Source organism: Schistocerca serialis, chromosome 4 (assembly GCF_023864345.2).
Source record: "Schistocerca serialis cubense isolate TAMUIC-IGC-003099 chromosome 4, iqSchSeri2.2, whole genome shotgun sequence".
Classification (NCBI taxonomy): Eukaryota; Metazoa; Arthropoda; class Insecta; order Orthoptera; family Acrididae; genus Schistocerca; species Schistocerca serialis.
This window is the reverse complement of record NC_064641.1, coordinates 27,588,213-27,609,535: the sequence shown is the minus strand read 5'-3', so window position 1 is coordinate 27,609,535 and position 21,323 is coordinate 27,588,213. Positions and strand designations below refer to the sequence as shown.

Here is a 21,323-nt window from a genome sequence, read left to right as displayed (position 1 = left end):
AAGTTTATGGAATTCACAGGCATTGGCAAAGAAGTGAGTTTGACGTCCCTCGATGCCAGAAAACAGTTGAGCTGTCGACAGCTGCAACATTGTAGGAGAATGGCCCGGCGTGGGAGATTATACATTTTAAATGCGGTGCAGTTGAAATTTCGCGGTCACCACTGTACGAAGTACCGTACTCAGGATAGTAGGTTGGTTGATTTGGAAGAGGGGATGAAGTCACCAGTCCCATTGGATTAGGGAAGGATGGGGAAGGAAGCCAGCCATGCCCTTTCAAAGGAACCATCTAGGCATTTGCCTGAAGGGATGTAGGAAAATCACAGAAAACCTAAATCACGATGGCCGGATGCAAGTTGGACTGTCATCCTCCAAAATGCACTGCATTGCTTGAACAATAACTAACAAGTTGTACGATTCCATACAAATATATTTTATTGTCCTACAAGGTACCAAGTATGTTGTCACAAACATATATCTGAGTGAACTAACTGCACTTCCAGAGAGGTTAGTTGAGCTACCTCAGGGCAGCTTATTGTTGCAGGCAACTCCACAGAGTTACATCCGTACAACACCCTTCACGGCAAGGGTATCAGTCATGTCTCTCTGTAATTAAAGGATAATTTTTAAGTGTCCTGTTTAATACCAAATTTTTCAGATAACACTGTTCGCCTGTGTAACATGGAGCAGGATGAGGCAGTTAGTAAACAAAAATACTAAATTAGAAAAAGAAAGAAATCTGAAACATGTTTATCATTGGTTATGAGAAACAAAGTTAATGTCAGATCAAAACCTTGATTTATTAATTTTCGTTACAGAAAAAAACCTTTCATACACATAAATAGATCTGAACATGGACGTAAATCTCGCAGCTTTATGATGCAGGTGTGGAAATTCTTGCTGTGGAAAGCTTTTGTAGAATTCTTTTGTACTTTGTTCTGCAAAGAGCTTATTCTTCGGCCATGTATTGCAAAGCAGTGAATGATACGAGACACACTCGTAACATCTACAAATAGTGCTCGAAATTGCTCATTGGTTTTTTACAATTACTGACATGTATTCTAGAAATCTAGCACTTATTTGGACCAAACCAAGGGTAGAGAAATGTGCAGTGTTTTCAGACAATATTTGGCTCTTCCCACATGTCAGAAGTTTCATTATTTTCACCTTGAAAACTGATTTCAGGATGTTCATGCAAGATGTAGAGCCCGAGAAAAACACAAGGTCTGCTATCCAGCAAGGGTCTTCTAATTTCTGCCCACTCTTTCCCTTCCTGTGTAAGAAATGTACCAGAGCCAAACATAAGTCAAAAAATCTTTTTGGCATTTTATACCTTGACTGAGCCATCATACTTCTGTAAAGTAAGGCATGTCCCAATACTCCTCTCCTGATTCCTCCAAGAACTGCTGAAACTGGTGTTTCGTAAGCCCACGTGGTTTCAGATGGTTTACAGTACACACAACAATTTGCACGACATTTTCTAATGTTACTGGTTTTGCACAAAGTGCATCTCAATGTGGAATACAATGAATTTCATACAACGTCTCTTCTGTGCATCCTAGTTCTTTGTGCATCAGTGCTATGATTCCTCACTGATGGCCTCGTATTGGTGGTGCTCCATCTGTGGTCACTGAGAGTAACCAATTCCAATCCATGCCGACACCATCAATCGTTTGTTCAACAGCTTGGAGTAAGTCTACACCTGTTGTAGTTCCTTTCAAAAAAGTCCAAAACATCCTCTGTTACATGCAGACTGTTATTGACACCACTTATGTATCCAGAATGAGATTTTCACTCTGCAGTGGAGTGTGCGCTGATATGAAACTTCCCAGCTGATTAAAACTGTGTGCTGCACCGAGACTCGAACTCGGGACCTTTGCCTTTCGCGGGCAAGTGCTCTACCATCTGAGCTACCCAAGCATGACACACGACCCATCCTCACAGCTTCACTTCTGCCAGTACCTCATCTTCTACAATCCAAACTACACAGAAGCTGTCCTGCGAACCTTGTAGAACTGGCACACCCGGAAGAAAGAATATTGTGGAGACATGACTTTGCTGCCACAGCCTGGGGGATGTTTCCAGAATTAGAATCTTCACTCTGCAGCAGAGTGTGTGCTGAGATGAAACTTCCTGGCAGATTAAAACTGTGTGCCGGACAGGGACTCGAACTCGGGACCTTTGCCTTTCGCGGGCAAGTGCTCTACCATCTGAGCTGCAAGGTTTGCAGGAGAGCTTCTGTGAAGGAGACAGTCTTTTACAAACTGATCTTTGGGAAATGGTTTCCCCTATTTTAATGCAGTTTTGAAACTTGCTTTCAGTGCAGAGATACCATAATTGTAATTCTGGAAAACTGAAAACAGCACATTGTAGAGTAAAATGGATACAAATGTAACTCAAGAAATGAAGAGTTCAAGAGGTGCAAATTATTATGGTTTACATTAAAAACCTGTTGATGTTCCTCATTTGTCTTGCCATTCATCATTGTTCAGTACACAACACTTGTCTTTATGAAATGACTTGTAATATCTTTCAATCGTGAACTTGCACTGGCTGCCTATTATTCAGAGCACAGCAAACACTGATTTTTCACCTACTGCTGTAGATAAGAATTGCAGTTCCCAGTGGTATTTAAATAACTGAGAACACAGATCTCCCTGTTCTTTGCTTGTTTGCAATACTTGTGTTTCACAGTTTGTCTCACATAAGGCTCCAGTTGTCAGAGGGAGGCAAGACTGGGTGTGCTTCGGTGCTCCTAGTGTTACATAAACAAGGAAGCAGAACCGTCGCTGCTCATTTGGTATGCGTATCTAGTCACAGATGCTGCTGTTCTACTTGGCCTGCTGGCTGAGATATGCGCACGTGTGCTACACTTCTACATTTTTACATAGTGTGCAGCATTTGGCTGGCCTTGTCGTAGACCATCGCATTAGGCATTCATTTGGTATGATGATGGAATATGTACTCAGAGAGATGGAATTCACTGGTATAGCACTTCATGCCAGGGAGTTTCCAGGGTGGAGTCACCCACCCCCCTTCGCTCCCACGAAAAAATCTTCCAGGAATCAAGCGCAAATCCTGCCCCACCAAACGGACTGACATATGAATTCAGTACCACTTTGAAAACAACTAGAACATAAACTGGATACTGCTTAGTAGTAAGTGTACCCAGAGGCATTTGTCATCTAAAGACCATTCCATCAGTCACAGCAAAATTAACATGCGTTGCCTTGCCTCCTCCCCCCCCCCCCCCTTCCCCCCCTTCTAACTCAGATCCTGGGCACATTCTAGGGCTCATGCATATTTAATTGAGACTATTGGAAAGATTCACCACAAAATTCTGTGAAGAGTCCAATTATTTGTGATTTGAGGCTTTCCAAATATACAAAAATAAATAAAAAATTGATTTTTTTCCAGTGTTCTGTCATATGTAAATATAAAATTCTTACAATGTTTTGAAACTGTCCACACCACTATTGTTAGTTGTAAATGACCCACTGAACATCAAATCCACAAGATATCTCCCCCACCTTTCTCTTCTAATGTAACTGAGGGTACGGCACAGTCAAGAAAAGTGTGAGACTCAATAATTTTTCCATAGTTCAGGGCCAAGCAGCCACAGTGCAGTTACTGCCAAATTGTCATTCACCATTTTCATTCAATAAATTATCTATGTACAGAGGCAACATTTGAAAACACATAACTGAAAAAGACAATTGAAACAACTAAGCAAATTATCTTTTGCCTGGGATGAATATATGCAAGCTTCAAGTTCCTGGGATATTGTTATTAAGGAATATATCAAATTTAGAAAGTCACAAAACCTTACAAAGAAGAACAGATCAAGACCACATTTATAGCATTTTTTAAATTATGATCTGTAAGAAAAGTTTCATGGAACTGTGGCACTGGAGCAGGAAACAAATGCATATCAAAAAAATGCACACTAACTGGCACCGGAAGTCGAACTGTGCTGTTAGTCATCAAAATGTTTGCAAAATGGAACTATCAACTGAGCTAGACACAGAAACATAATATCTGTCTCTACAGAACTGGTTGCCTCCAATTCTCTTTCGTTGTGATCTCAGGAGATTTCAACTGTGAGAGTAGCTTTCCGCAGTGCCGATCTACTTATATATTCACATTGTTGGACCTTTGGGGTTGTAAAAACATATTGAGGCACTGCTGTTATCAGAAAATTGTTTAGCCCCCACCTAACTAAAGTGGGAACAACCAGACCTACTTCAACCAGAATGGCTTAGTGATTACTGCTGCATATGGTGCTCTAAAGTAGACAGGTAGTGTCTTCACTAGGGATAATGAAGTTTGAATAGTTTTGACAGAATCCCAACATTACAGCCTGCAGCTGGCAATAGGAAAATGAGTTTACCCAATAAATACATCACAGAACAAACACTACAAAAATTGCTGTGGGTCTCATGTCTCAAATTGGACCATTTAATTTTGACATGATCATACAAAATTACTTAACACATATATCCCCTTTTCGCCACAAAATGTTTGTAGTTCATCATAATTGTCTCACTTTTTACATTAAATTTTTATCCATGACTCAAGTATATGGTGGTCTTTTATCCCAAAGACTAAAACTTATTCTTTCCCCACTTGTAAGTTCCCCCTTTTCAAGCTAATGTAAAAAGGCCTTCAATTGTAAGTTTACATAGTTTGAGCTGAGCATAGCCAGTAATTTTTAAATGCCCAAAACACGAACCAAATTTATTAGAATCCTCTCGAAAATTTAAAGAACAGCGGGCACATTTTTCCTATATAGTATATTGGCTCACAAAAACTAATCTAGAATTGCATTATGTTTTTTGAGATATTTTATGTAATGATCTTGATAATATACTTATGTTTTGACAGTCTGCTGTTTTTTACAGATTAAGACAAATGCAGTTGAAAGGAGTGAGAAGGTAGGAGAGAAGGTAAGAAATTTCTGATATATGAACTAAGTAAACAAATTGCACTACTGTTGATTGAAAAACTTAAAATACATAAAATGTTGAAGGTTCAGATTGAAAACAAGGAAACTTAATTATCACAGAGGCCTTTACAAGTGGAACATTAGTGCATATTGACATGAACAGAAAGAAAAAAAATATATATGCAGCCATATTGAAGAAACTATCTGAACATTCATCTCATATTATTTAAGAAACAGTGAAAAACCTTAGCAACTTATTTATTTATGTTATTTTCGCAATTATAGAGAGTTATTTTGACAGCCAAAATAGGTCATATAACTCCATACATTTTTGGGTAAAAATTATGTGTATAATAATTGTTTCTATTTGTATCAGATCATAAAAACAAAAATTACGATTATCACAAGTCTACAAGTGACCAATCACTCAATTACTGTGGTACTAGTATATCTACTAATCTACATCTATATCTACATCCATATTCCGCAAGCCCCTTGACAGTATGTGGCGGAGGGTACCTTGAGTACCTCTATCGGTTTTTGCTTCCATTCCAGTCAGTCTTGTATTGTTCGTGGAAAGAAGGATTGTCGGTGTGCCTCTGTGTGGGCTCTAATCTCTCTGATTTTATCCTCATGGTCTCTTTGCGAGATATAAGTAGGAGGGAGCAATATACTGCTTGACTCCTCGATGAAGGTATGTTCTCGAAACTTCAACAAAAGCCTGTACTGAGCTACTGAGCGCTTCTCTTGCAGACTCTTCAACTAGAGTTTATCTATCTTCTCCGTAACGCTTTCGCGATTACTAAATGATCCTGTAACGAAGTGTGCTGCTCTCCGTTGGATCTTCTCTATCTCTTCTATCAACCCTATCTGGTACGGATCCCACACCGGTGAGCGCTATTCAAGTAGTGGGCGAACAAGTATACTGTAACCTACTTCATTTGTTTTTGGACAGCATTTCCTTAGGATTCTTCCAATGAATCTCAGTCTGGCATCTGCTTTACCAACGATTAATTTTATATGGTCATTCCATTTTATGTCACTCCTAATACCTACTCTCAGATAATTTATGGAATTAACTGCTTCCAGTTGCTGACCTGCTATATTGCAGCTAAATGATAAAGGATTTTTCTTTCTATGTATTTGCAGCGCATTACACTTGTCTACATTGAGATTCAATTGCCATTCCCTGCACCATGCGTCAATTCGTTACAGACTCTCCTGCATTTCAGTACAATTTTCTATTGTTACAACCTCTCGATATACTACAGCATCGCCCCAAAAAGCCTCAGTTAACTTCCGATGTTATACACAAGGTCATTTATATATATTGTGAATAGCAACGGTCCTACGACACTCCCCTGCGGCACACCTGAAATCACTCTTACTTCGGAAGACTTCTCTCCATTGAGAATGACATGCTGCATTCTGTTATCTAGGAACTCTTCAATCCAATCACACAATTGGTCTGATAGTGCATATGCTCTTACTTTGTTCATTAAACGACTGTGGGGAACTGTATCGAATGCCTTGCGGAAGTCAAGAAACATGGCATCTACCTGGGAACCCGTGTCTATGGCCCTCTGAGTCTCATGGACAGATGGCCTGAGCTGGGCTTCACATGATCTTCCTTTTCGAAACCCATGCTGATTCCTACAGAGTAGATTTCTAGTCTCCAGAAAAGTCATTATACTCGAACATAATGCATGTTTCAAAATTCTACAACTGATCGACGTTAGAGATATAGGTCTATAGTTCTGCACATCTGTTCGACTTCCTTTCTTGAAAATGGGAATGCCCTGTGCCCTTTTCCAATCTTTTGGAATGCTACACTCTTCTAGAGACCTACGGTACACTGCTGCCAGAAGGGGGGAAAGTTCCATCACGTACTCTGTGTAAAATCGAACTGGTATCCCATCAGGTCCAGCGACCTTTCCTTTTTTGAGTGATTTTAATTGTTTTTCTGTCCCTCTGTCATCTATTTCGATATCTACCATTTTGTTATCTGTGCAACAATCTAGAGAAGGAACTACAGTGCAGTCCTCCTCTGTGAAGCAGCTTTGGAAAAAGACATTTAGTATTTCGGCCTTTAGTCTGTCATCCTCTTGTTTCAGTACCATTTTGGTCACAGAGTGTCTGCACATTTTGTTTTGATCCACCTACCACTTTGACATAAGACCAAAATTTCTTAGGATTTTCTGCCAAGTCAGTACACAGAACTTTACTTTTGAATTCGTTGAATGCCTCTCACATAGTTTGTTGAACGCCTCTCGCATAGCCCTCCTCACACTACATTTCTTTTCATGTAATTTTTGTTTGTCTGCAAGGCTTTGGCTATGTTTATCTTTGCTGTGAAGTTCCCTTTGCTTCCGTAGCAGTTTTCTAACTCGGTTGTTGTACCACGGTGGCTCTTTTCCATCTCTTACAATCTTGCTTGGCACATACTCATCTAATGCATATTGTACGATGCTTTTGAACTTTGTCCGCTGCTCCTCAACACTATCTGTACTTGAGATGAAACTTTTGTGTTGAGTTGTCAACTACTATGAAATCTGCTAAACAGAAAAATGTTCTTACCTTTTTTAATATTTCTACTTATGGCTGAAATCACCGATGCTGTAAGTCTGCCTGCCATGCTCGAGCCTATTCTACAGACCACAACATCTGCTATTGCTGCTACACACCTGACAATCCTGTCCCATGCCTTCACCAGATCACAGCCACTGCCAGTACGTCAGCTGCTCCCTGGGCTTCACCATAGTGGCCACAATAACACATTGTTACAGGACATTTAAGTTGTATTCATGTGTGGACCTCCATCCTCTAGAGCTGTACAGAGTTTAGTTTATGGTGAATAAAAAATAGTTGTTATTTCAATGTGTGCATATCAATGAAACTTTGGCACACCAGTCAGTCAACGATACTTTGGGATCCTCCAACCTATTGTTTAGTCCTGTAGTCAACATTTTGGTGATAGGTTCATTTTGAAAGATGATTCTGTATAAGTGCACCACAGCCACATCACGAACACCTTCCTCCAGGCTAGCTGTGGCTGCGGGCTGTAGGCTCCTGGCAGAAGGTGCAAGTGGCATCAGGTGCAGCCACAGGAGGGCAGCTGCTGGGTAAGCAGGCAGGCAGATGAGGTGAGGACTAGACTAGGAAAAATGAGTCATGCAGGGCTGTCATCAAGAAAGGACAACCAGGATGGTGAGACCAGGTGCAGCCAGGTCTTGTGACGAAACTGCCAAGATTGTGCACAGGTGGTGCAGGGAAGTCTGTGAGGCTGTATGAGATGACTGCAATGAAAGACATCTGGGGGTGGTGACAAGGACAGGATGAAGTTGGGTAGCATCCCACAAGAGGCCAAATGCTTGTCATGAAAGTTCCTGTCGGAGAAGAAGGAAAGACCACGAGAAGGGAGGAGACCCGGGAATTGACCAGGCTGGCTGCGGAGAGGCCGATTATGCTGGAGATGGCAGTGCCGGAGCTGGAGCTGGAGCAGGAGCAGGAGGTGCCGGAGTTAGAGGCACCAGAGATGGCGCAGCATGTGGCGCTGAAGCTGACTAGGCCCGTGGTGCAAGACTCTGCGGCACTGGGACAGGGTCAGGGAATGCAGCACTGGAGGCGAGTGGGTGAGAGGCAGGGACTGGGACCAGAGGTAGCTAGGAGGGAAACATCAGGAAGAGTAGAAACGTGAAGGAGGCAGCCAAGGCATTTTCGAACTCTTGACACGAGTCCTGGGCAGGGGGGCGTCTGAGGTGCAGTCAAAGAAGCTCGGTGGTGCACAGGAATTTCTGTGCATGACGCAAAATCTGTGCTGTCCTGTCCTTAGCACATGGTGGAGTTGCCACTGAACATTACGGAGTCAAGCGAGCAGTGTTCTGGGTCCAACACAGCAACTGCTTATACCATTACTGGGAAAACTGCAGCAGTGATAATTCTGGCATGGAAAGAACTATGGTAAATGGGCAAGTGAGACCAATGATGAACACATGAAAAAGGACCCAAGATTGGCAGTTAGAAATGCAGATGGGCACAAGCAAAAACGCTGCAGTGAGGAATGAGGGTTCACCAGCACGAGACAGAAGCAAGGCAAAACTAGGAGGAAGAATGCAAAGAATAACGGAGCATGAGAGAGCAGAAAACAGGGTGTACACAGAGCAGAAAGGGTGCCGCGTAAACATACAACAGCTGGTGGAAACAGAGTGAGAGGCAGAACCATGAAAATACCATATGGATAGTACACAGATGCAGAGAGTAAACTACCTGGTGGAGCACAAAACATTGGGGATGAAATGCCAGAACCAAACCAGTCATCATCAAGATGAGTGTGGTACAGAAGAAACAAACATTTACTATGTCACCAAGTGAAGTACCCTTGACCGAGTGGTGTGCCAAGGTTGTGATTGATGTGCACACATTGAAATAAAAACTATTTGTTTATGCACCATCAGCCCGCCCAGTTAGCCATGCGGTCTAACCCACTGCTTTCCAGGGGGGAAGGTGTGTTGGTCCCCGGCATGAATCCACATGGCGGATTAGTGTCAAGGTCCGGTGTGCCGGCCAGTCTAGATTGTTTTTAAGGTGGTTTTCCATCTGCCTCGGCGAATACGGGCTGGTTCCCCTTATTCCACCTCAGTTACACTATGTAGGCAAGTGCTGCACAAACACTGTCTCCATGTACGCGTACACCATAATTACTTTACCGTGCAAACATTTGGGGCTACACTTGTCTGGTGTGAGACGTTCCTGGGGGGAAGGGCGTTCACTGGGGGTTGAAATACACAATAACCCTGGGTTTGGTGTGGGGTGAAGGGACTGCTGTAGCCTGTTGTTGGGTTGTGAACCACTGAGGACTACGGCGGGGACAAAGCCTCTCCGTCATTTCTAGGTCTCCATTTCAATTCAATACGATGCACCATGAACTAAACTCAGCACTTGTTAAGAAGGTGAAGGTCCACACATCACTGCAGCTTAAATGTTCTCCTATAATGATGCTTAGTGGTAGCCACTATGATGGAGCCCATGATTGTCAGTAGTGGCGATGAGCTGAGCCAAATGGGGCCTTCTGGAGTGGCTGACATACTGGCAATGGCTGTGACCTTGGTGAAGGCATGACACAGCACTGTCAGATGAGTGGCAGCAGTGGCAGATGTCTTGATCCTTACCGTAGGTTGAGCGCTGTAGGTAATGTCTAGCGCCCAGAGCTGAGCTTGCTGTCGAGGTGGTGAGTGGCGACTTAATTTTACGTCTGTAGTGTAATACCAGCACAGTGTTGCACGAACATGTGACTGCACAGTGCCGTTTACTGTGACCTGTATGCCACACATTGGCATGGCTCGTGTCCCTGGACAGTTGCAGCTGCAGAAGGCTTGGCAGTAAATAACTAAGTGACTCTTCAATTAACAGATAACTTGCAAGACACAGTGCCTGGCTCGCAAAGCATAACCGCAAGTGTGGTGACAAATACACAGGTGAACTAGCTCTGCGTATACTATAGATCATATCTCAACTGTGAAGATGTCTTAAAATACACATGACAGTGAAGGGAGATGTCCAATATCTTTACATGATACTGACCCAAAACATGAGTGACCTACCTCCTTGCTGAATACAAGCTTGACATATGCACTGGTATCTGGCCACCTCCAAACTTTCTACTACTGTTATTACGTGTCGGCCAAATATAGCACTCGGTGGTGAAGAGAACCCTGTGCTTATGAGCTGTACTCTCTGGGTGAATTTTTGTGCTCCATACCCCACAATAGACATTAACGTGTTGACTGCCGCACAAATAGTGATGGATGTTTCACTGCCAGGCCACACTGAGGGAAGTGAGGCTCTGGCTTTGGCTGCCAATGGTTACACGGCATCAGGTGTAAGGTTCTGCTGTGGCTTCCGGCAGCCTACTGGCAATCAATGTTTTAAAATAGGTTGGTGGTACGTTCCAATTCTTTTTGAGTAGAGCCAAAATTTTCTGTTTGAGGTGTTGATAATTTTGTGCATTATTACACTTCTTGTAATTGTTACATCATTTAATTACATTTCAAAATTTGTTGTTTTTTCAGCAAGGGTGCACAGGCTTTATCAAGTACAACTGTCACTTTCACTACATTGATATCATCTTTGTGGTCATCAAGAAAAGCATTAAATCTCATAGAGTTCTCGAGTTTACAATTACAGTGAATTGCATGTATTTGCAAATGGCACAACTCCATTTACATTACCATTATCGTGTAACTTCAGTAGTTATAAACACTCTAGAGCACTCGTAACCTGATGGAAAAGAGCCTTTCAAGAACATCTGCTACTTCCCATCCTGGACATATCAGTGATACTTTTCTATCATAGCAGAAGTCTCTTAGATAGTTAGGAAATGTATTCACAAATTGTTAATATGATAGCACAACATCTATACAGTTTACTTGAAACATGAAAATTTGTGCCAGGACTCAAGCCTGCATTTCCCGCTTGTAACGAGCAGTCACCTTAACCACATAGGCTATCCAAGCATGCTTCCAGAACCGACCCAAATCTCCATGTGTGCCAGTGTTTGTTGCCCATAGTGCTTGCACAGTGAGTGATTTCTGCACAGGGAGAGACTTCTTATTTTTTCATCAGGTTGTCTTGGCTTTGGCATGAAATATGTTAGTGAAGTGACTGTACTTGACAGTGTCTGTATATTTCAATGCAATGTTCCTTCAGAACAGACTCTGCACTGCACTGATGTCTTATAAGGAATCCCTCGAGTGCTAGGGTCACAAGTTCAGTCTATAGCAAGGCTCATTCGAAAGTGTTGTGTTAACAATTATGACAAACAAACTGTTAGCCGCTCTTAGGTAACTCACAGGTGTCACTCATGGAGAGCGAAATGAGAGGTCAGGATGACAGTAGATTTGTTTAATTAACTTCCTTCTTCTGGCCCTTGACTGTAGTACATCAGGACAGCTTGGTGGGGGCAGCCAGTTGCCTCTCATGTGAAGCAACAGATTCTGGCATCGCTGATAGCGCAAAGAGCGGGACCGAGCACGACAAGACTCGAATGCCACTGTCAGTGATGTCTCTGGCTGAGACCGTGATGACAGCATGGCAGTGCAGCTGACGATACCATGGAGCTGAGCGGGCGGGCAGCTCTCTGCTCCACTGGCGGCTGCTTTTGTGACTCGGGGCAGGCAGCCCCGTCCTGTGGTCGAACAGCTGCCCCATACTGTATTCTGGGCTGTCGCTCTGGGTGTCAAAGGCTTGTGGTGCAAGCTGTGATATTGAGAGGGAAATATTTTAGTACACAAATGGCTGAGTACTTATATGCTGCAGACTATGTTCGTTTAGGGCTTTAGGCACGTACTCTGAACACTTCCTCGATGGGAAATGAGGAAAGGCCTCTGTCCTTCCACGAGCGTATTGCAGCATCAGCTGTTGCTGTACCGTGCCAGCTGGCTCTACTTTGCAATGCTGCCTGCCGTGTTTTGCTTCGCAATGCAGAACACTCTTGCCTGCTTGCAGCTGACTCTGTTGCAACTCGCTGCTCTGGCATACTTCTTGACCAAATATGGATGATACGCTACACTGGTAATGAGTCACCATGTGTGTCAGGAGGGTGACAGAAAATGAGTGTTAAGGAGCTGCAGAGAACAACCTTCTATGAGATGTAAGTATTACACTTCACAGTATGGATATGATTGATATTAAAGAAATATTATCTTGCACAATGAACACTGAATGAAAGATTGCACATCACAGCGATTGTAGAGGTTCGCACCATCGAGATCGAAGGTGAACTGCTCGGGTCTTACAAACCATGTAGGACTTTCAGTTAGCTAGCTATCCGTAAAGAATGCATATAGAATGATATAGGTGTAATGGAGTGATGAGAACTGATGGAATGTGATGGCATGCAAGCGAAAATGAACAGTCTGTCATGGAGCTTATTATGAAACTGGCTATCCTGTAAGATGCAGCTGCAGATAGTGCAGCTATATGTCTTATAGGCACATAAAAAAACGAACATTCAGAGGCTGAATTTGTCCAGTGGTTCCAGGTGATATGAATTGATATCACAGTTTTCAGGGGGGATAGTTAGCTCTAAAGGAGTATGATTTTCATACACAGACCAGGAATGAAACAAAAGCAAGTTATTTTGACAAGCTATTGGCCAAAAGCGGTGCTCACATTGTGGTTTTAGTTCTCTTACACCCATTTTCCCATTCTTGCTTGCTGTGACAGGAACGACAACAATGCAAGCATGAAGTACAAGTGTTTAATTGCCCTACTGTTGACAAAAGGTTGCAAGATAAAACTGATACACACGTCTGTCTTGTTATTCAGGTATTAAACGATGTTACATGCAAGATAATTACATTATTTTGCGAAATATTAGACAACTGTAATTTTGGAGAGCACCGTGATTGCTGTAATAATTCTTTTTTGTTTTATTTAACCATGTAAGACTCAGGTTTTCTACATACAATTACTGGTTTCATTTGCAATTGTCTTCAGATCCAGTACTGCAGCATAAAATTAAAGCTGACCCCGGTAACTGTGTGAGTAAAACCTGTGATTCTTACCTGGTTAAATAATATAAAAGAAGAATTACATTTCCCAATCTCACCACCAACTCTCATTTTGGTTCCTTGTGTAGAACTTACCATTATTTACAGTCCTGTTATCTGTACAAATGAATTTTACATGTTTTCAAACCATCTCCTCTATTTATGAAATTAAACTTATTATTTTTTAACTCTTTTCCAGATTGACGAATTAAATGCAGAGATGACTCAGTTGGTACAAAGATTTTTTTGTTTAGAGTCCTCAATTGATGAGGTAAGAAAGATAGCTAAAGTGTTGTTAATTTGGTGTGTGTGTGTGTGTGTGTGTGTGTGTGTGAACAGGATTAACAGCAACCTTAGACTTTTCACAGATGGACAAAGTACCGTCTGAAAATGGCTGCACAAGTATTCAGTCAAATCATGATACAATTTTCAAGTGGCACAAAGACTGGCAACTTGCTTTTAATGTTGATAAATGTAATATTGTGCACTTCACAAAATAAAACTTAATATGTTGCATCTTATGACAACAATATCAGTGAATCACAACTGGAAACTGTAACTCATACAAATAAGTGGATTAACTCTTTGTAGGGATATAAAATGTAATGTTCATTTCCATGAAACCTACTTTAAAAAATTCTAGAATCAACTTTAAATGATGAATCGTGATAGATCTAGCAGTATAATACAATTTCTTATCTGTCACTCCTGTGGGAATCATGAAGACAAGATTACAGTAGTCACAGCATGCACAGAGGCATGTAAATTACCATTCTTCTTGCACTCCATATATGAGTGGAACAGAATGAAGTGCTAAACTGGTACACTGGGAAGTATCCTCTGCCATGCATTTCACATTAGTTTGCAAAGTATAGATATAGACTTCACCAAACTCACAATCATATAATTTGTCACCAAAGTCATCTGAATCATGCTCATTCTTACTAGTGATGAGTGTGATCATTCTGTGTGTTGCCATAATACCAGGAATTTCATTAGTAGCACAGCATGTTACAACTGCTCTAGTGAAATATTCCTGTTAAAAGTGTGCAATCTTCTTCCAGCTCAAGTATATGTAAGTAATATTTAAAAAGTTATCTCCACCATTTTAAATTTATCGTTTACTTCAACACTTATATACTGAAACCCATAAGTTCTCCTTTTGCTTTGCCATGGTAGGCATCATGTCGACAACAACAGAATGGTTGTGTTATCGAGAACAGTTGTTGACGATGCAGGTAATTAATAGGCAACAGTTTCTCTTGACTGACCTTGTAAGGCAATCCCCTAGCCAAGGGTGTGACATTGAACATTTCCACCCTATAACATTTAATGAACTTGCTTCAACATTGTACAGTATCAAATAGCAAATAATAGTAAAAACAAATAATATTAACTCTGCAACTGTAACTAATGAAAACAAAATCTCAGTGCGTAAACTGCAACATAGTGCCAGTGGCTATGTGTTACAGAGGTGAGGTATGGGTAGGTGAAGCTCTAGCTACCACAGGTGGGTGCTGTGGCCACAGGTCTCATAGGATTGGCTGAATGCGGCTGTGCCTCCCGCATAGCCTGACTGCACTGCTTCCTTCATAGTTATCAATCTTAAAGTAATTTTGAACAGATTATCATTTACCCTTGATACTATGAAGATAGTAAGACCGAGCTTTTGGATGAGCTGAGTATATAGAGGAGAATTATTATTATTATTTTATTATTATGGCCTCCATTGTTACTCTTCATCTTACATTACAGCCCTAACGAGTTTTCGAAACTTTGTTATATTATTAAAGTGTATCATAGTGGATGAATATAAAACGTATGTTGACAATTAGAACAAGTAAAATGAGATGAAATATTATTGTACGAGAAGGCGGGTGTTCTGTATTTCACCAGCTTATACTCATGTACAACTCATTGTCTTCCTAGTGAAGTTGCAGATAAGATGTGAGTGTGGACACTAGTCATCTCTGCTATTGGGACTTCATCTTTTCAGCTCTGGTATCAGCCTAATTCAAAATTCTTTAATGTTGTAGGTATCTTTATTTAACTTGTTTACTCAAAATTATGGAAATGTGATCAGTGTAAATGCTACAAAAAAATCTGTTACTTTCCTTATGATTTGGAGCACAAGAACACAGTACTGCAAGTTGTTCATTATTCACATGAGCCACAGAATAAGGGAACATTTGCATGCGTGAATCCTAATTGCTACTCTTTTTTCTGTTTAGGTACATGGCATAAAAAAAGATGAACTGCAAACAACAGAAAATGAGGAAAGTGAAGAGCCTTTAGTAGGAGAAATTACAGAGCCAAAAGGCATAAAAGTGTTGTGAAGTGAGAATGTATGTTAAATAAAAACATGTCTGTGTGTTGTCAAACAAAATTTGTGAAAGAGAGTGGTAATAAAAATCAATATTAAGCATATTTCATAATACTAATGCACGCATTGCAGGGAAAGCTAACATATTTGGTTGTGAAAACTTCAAAGTTCTGCCAAATTTCGGAGGAGGAGGGGGGGGGGGGGGGATTTGCTTTAAAAGAAGACTGAAGCACACATCCAGAATTATATATTTTGCGGATTGCATATAAATGTCCTTCACTTTCACTAATGCCTGAGGAAATTACAGTAGTATGTCTTGTTTTTCATCATTTTTAATGTAAAACTACCTTAAATGATGAAAAACTAGTTTGGGTCAGATTGGTCTAATTAGTCCAAAAGAAATCATTTTAAGCATTCACTGAATTTAATGTAGATGGAAGAAGGTTAAAGTAGAAAATGCCACCAAGTAAAAACTTATTACAAAAACAATAGCTTGAAACCAATAAAATTAATCTGAGAAACTATTTTTTTTCCCTAGTCATCACCTATGTTTAGACACTTCACATTCTATGTGTCTCCTGCTGAGTCCAGTTGCAGCTTCTTTCATTTCCCATTAGACTGCTCATAAGAATTACTGGAAATTAGTAAAAAGGATTCTCTCCCTTAAGTGATTTTCCTATGTTCCAATTTCCCTTGTTCCATGATAAAAATTATTTTTAAAGTTCCAAAACCTAGAAGTTATTGTATTTTTTAATTTGTTTGTGTGCATCTGAGGTCTGTTTTAGTTACTCTTTCTATTAATTGAGAATTACTGTTTCCTCTTTTTTCTCCAATTTTATTGAAGTTTATGAGGAATAAAACAAAATATCATTTAGTCATCGCCACAATTTTGTTTTGTTTCAGTAGACACTTTGAACTTCACACTTAACAAAGAAAGGTGCCAGTGCTTTCTCATTGCTTGAGACACTGATTTCCGTGTTGAATCTTTCCATGCTCTGACTTTGGACCTGATACATACCAGAGGATGGAACACTCTCCAAAGGCATAAAATCCTGCACTCGCCATTGGAATATCAGCTATAGCTATAGCTGTTTACCATAGGCAATGTTGTTTCAGTCTTCAGAATTGGTAACCTGATACACAGTGGAACTGAAGCTAAAATTAATACATTGAAGGTAAGAGAGTGGAAAAATTATGCTGCTGATATACATGCAAATCACGGGTAAAAAAGTGTTGATTTGTGAGTTAGCAGAAATTTCTAAATGCTTTAATGATGCAAGATGAGCAAGAAGATTTTGATAGCCTCTGCAACTAAGGTACATCACAGGACACTCCATAACATCTTACAAAAAGACAAAGGAAAATGACTAATGCTCTGGATGCCAGTAGTAGTAATAATGGATCACAGTGTTTCACTGAGTGTGATAAGATCTTAGACAGATGACATGTTAGCAATGTTACTTTAATTGAAGCTTTTATGTATAGGGAAGGATGATAGGTTTTTATGATGTATCGTTCAGGAATATCTCTTCGCCCATCCACACTTTACTTTTTCATGTCTGGAAAACGTCTTTTAAAGTATTTTAGCCCAATATTGAGCCACATCCAGTGCTTCTTTCTCATCATGCCGTAGATCAAGGGTATCTCTTGTGGGGCTGCTGGGACATTGTCGATGTTCCATGTCCTGGACTTCACATTTGCTGTTTGCTTCATCTTTAAAGCCCCATTTAATTACTTTTATTATGACTGATGCTATACCTGTTCTGATGTGATTCAGTATTCTCTAACAGATCTAGCAGCTTGATGTAATGCCACTTGGACATCTTTTATGAGGCAGTGTAGTTCTTTGGGGGCTCATTTAGCACAGTAGTAGTGAATCGTTTATCAGAGTTAAGTCTCCCACATCCGCATGAAGCACCATGCAGAGGGTCGCTTTCATCAAAGGCGTTTTTAAAAATTTCTGTGTATGCTCATATACAGTTCTTTGGGATTCAGGACATGAGAATCTGGCCACTTTATACAGCTTCCCAAGTGACATCAGTTTTGTGCATACTGTTGTTAGCCTGAATGTGTCATTTAAGCTTGTCCTTTTTTTTTTTTTTTATTATAGGTACAGATCTGAACCATAGGGGCCATGCATATTCTGCTGGAGAAAAGCAAAGTGCTTGGGCAGTTGTTCTTAATAAATTTGGTCTGGCTCTTCATTTACTATTCACTGGTTTCGTCAGTACGATGTTCCGGTTTGTCTGTGTGTTTCAGGTTGCTGCCATTTCAGGTGATGTTCAGCTTCCTGTTTGCCGATTTTCGGTGCAGGTGGGAAGTGCCAACTTTTGTCTTTGTGGAGTGTTTGGTATGAGGGGGTTCTGTTGGTAATATTCAGATATTATGTTTAACAAGTTTTCCAGTTTCCCTTCTACTTCCTCAAAGGTTTTTCCTTGTGCAGTAACAGCTAGATCATCAGCACATAAGAAAGGGATACTATGATCTGTTGTTAGCTGACCATTTGTTTATGGGTTAGATTGGGGGGGGGGGGGGGGGTCAGGACACTGCCCCGAGTGAGACCCTTAACTGTTCTTACCCACCAGCATTACATAAAACTGTATTTCTTGTAATTATGGGTCCACAGCTTCAGTAAATTTTTAAAATGAAGTCATCTTTCTCTCAGCTGTTAGTGTTTTATTTTACGATTGCAACTTCAGTTTTATTGATTTATAGGTATATGTAAAAATCTTATGCTTGTAAACTGCATGAAGCCAAAATAGCAATCGTAAAATAAAACACTAAGATGACTTCATTTGAAAACGAAAACTGTCTGTTTTGTAATAGAGATTCAGTAACTTTCGTTAGCTGATGGTCCTGATATTTTGTAGTTTTTTCATAAACACACTACGGCTGACAGTGTCATACGCAGAACATAGGTCTATCAGAGCTACACCTGTTGTTTGTTTGTTTTCAAACCCATCCTCCATGTGTTGTGTGTGGGGCAGGATTTAATTAGTGCACCTGCCTGTTCGGGAATGAGCTTCTGGTTTGCAATATTTGCTATGTGGTTTAAGATCATTCATTTGTACAACTTAATAAAGATGGCATAGGAGCACTATAGGATGGTAGTTCTTTGGTTGGCCTGCAAGTTATGCTGAATTAGATTTGGTATGGTGCGAACACCAATAAGATAAAACTTCCAGAACCCTTAAGATGTTCACACCATGTATACTTTCTTAACACAAAATAAAATGGACAATATGATGACTACCCGGCATTTACTGATGATTTTATCATATTAACCTGCAGCATCTCAGCACACAACATGAACATGACTTAGAGAAAGGTAGGGACTGAGACAAAAACATAAACAGCAAAGGGCCCGAATGTATAGCACATGACAGGAAGACAGAAGAGGCCATACAGTGTGACTAACATGCCCAAAAAATAGATATCAGAATGAAAATAATAACAATGGCAGTTCACATTGTAGTGCAATTGAGCAATAAACCTCCACCAAAATATTCTCATTTGAGAAAATTCTACAATGCCAAAACATTTTGGAATTAGACTCGGGTATTCACCTGCCTCTTAACATATAATTATGTAGTAGTTTATTTGAAGTGCCCTGCCGGTGTCCATAGTCGTGACTGAAACTAATACGCGGCTTAAACCGTGTGTGAAATCTGGTTGTGAACCCCTGAAAGCCCTTGTTTCAGCTGCTGAGTTTGGTTACCCGGGGGGAGGAGGCAGCGTAAAGTGCAGCAGGATAGGACACTCCTATTCTGAGCAATGGAGCTAAGCTCCAGCGTCTCTCTTCCAAAACAACTACTTCCCTCCTGCTGTTGATCCTCACTCTTCTTCATGACACATAAATAGAAACTAATTAATATTTACACTATTCCATAACCTGTACAATATCTACAATTTCAATGGTCCCGGCATGTAATTATACTTCTGAAAATGAAACAGCAACAGAGCCTAGTTACCAGTTCTGTGCAGAAGTTCTCTCTCATTTGCTATTGAGTTATCAATACTGTAACTACTGTTTTACTGTATGGTGCACAGGAATATTCAGTCTGCAGTTTTGAGTGTGAAGATATGAGTTCTTAGTTGTGCACTGTCTTGAGAAACTAATTTCTGTTCTCTGTTGCTTGAAGATAAGCTCCAAATCGAGGACATATGGAGACTGATGCCAGAAACTAAATTTCTTTAAGAAAACCAAAAATGAAAACAAAGACATTTTAAGAACATTTGGGCCAGAAATTTATGAGAAAATAAACTAAACATGTAGTTGTGATACTACACACAAATTGTATTGTACTGTTCTTCATGTATTTTGTTTGTAAAAAGAGTGCTTTGGGACATTAATATGTGTTGCCAATCTTGAACTGTCTGTCACAAATGATTAAGGAATGTGAGTGGCCCATATCGCGTACTACTACATAGCTAGAGCGCAGTGTTCTGAAAAACACAGTATAACAACTGGATAGTGCCCATAAACAGGCAATTAAAAGACACAATGATCAGGTTCACAAAAATTACAGAATCATGCTTTAAAAGTCTGAACTGTTTACTTTTTTATTTTTTTTAGGAATTGCACTTTTTAACACATCAAGATGCTTTTCAATTTATTTTTTACCTTCAATTGTACAACCAGTTTGGGTCAGGTACCATTTACCAGTACAGATTCTTGTTAATAGCAGCAGAGGAAAGGAAATACAGCACTAACCTGACTACAACAGATGTTGAAAGTGACCACCATTCATCTCCTGGCACTTTCGGGCCCCCGGTCAGCAAGTTGCTGAAGGCGGATCAAAGATAGACTGCTGGAATTGCTGCAGTCTCATCCAAAATGTTCTGCTGCTGTTCTTGAAGACTATGAGGGTTGTTGTGATACACCTTAGACTTGAGGGCTCCCACACAAAGTAATTGCACACTGGCAGATCAAGTGACCTAGGCTGCCAGCTAGGGCCACACCAAACCGACCTCTGCTAACAACTCTGTCAGGTGTGGAGAGTGTGTAAATGTGGTCCAAGTTTCAGTCGGCTGTTTGGGCAGTTGCTCCATCCTTTGAGAAGTAACTGTAGGTCTTTTCCTCCTCCATTATTGCTACCACAAATGGTTTTAAAATGTTGGCAATATAAAGTGTCAAAGTCAGCATCTCATGAAAAGAAGATGGGACCAATAAAGCGGTGTGCAGACACTGCACACCAAACTCCAGCCTTCTGATCATGTAGTGGTGTTTCGCGGAAGTTATGCCGCTTCCAAGAACCTGCATATCTGTGAGCTGACATAACCATTCAGGTGAACCCAGGCTTCATGAGACATAGAGAAAAGGTCCATGTCCAAGCCATTCTTGTTATATTAGTGAACAGGCGCCCAAAAAACTGGAGGTGCTGAGGAGCATCTGCTGCTTTTAATGCATGAACCAAAGACATTTGGCACGGATGTATGTGCAGGTACCAGTGGAGTGTTCGTCCACAAGATCGACATGATATGGCAGTGTCTTGCAATGGGTATCGGG

General features: G+C 40.7%; 1 protein-coding gene across 2 annotated transcripts in view; it reads left to right on the top strand.

Moving 5' to 3' along the window:
* LOC126474894 (uncharacterized) overlaps positions 1-16,755 on the top strand; it is a 51,811-nt gene extending 35,056 nt beyond the window's left edge. Inside the window, exons 4-7 of one of the 2 annotated variants that reach the window (XM_050102387.1) lie at positions 4,899-4,943; positions 13,691-13,762; positions 15,723-15,836; positions 16,718-16,755. In XM_050102387.1, the coding sequence (XP_049958344.1) occupies positions 4,899-4,943; positions 13,691-13,762; positions 15,723-15,827 (222 nt within the window). In that variant the 3' untranslated portion in view covers positions 15,828-15,836; positions 16,718-16,755. Of the gene's footprint in view, positions 1-4,898; positions 4,944-13,690; positions 13,763-15,722; positions 15,886-16,717 lie in introns of those variants that run through there. The other variant, XM_050102388.1, reaches the window with a different exon arrangement.
* Positions 16,756-21,323: the final 4,568 nt, after the last annotated feature.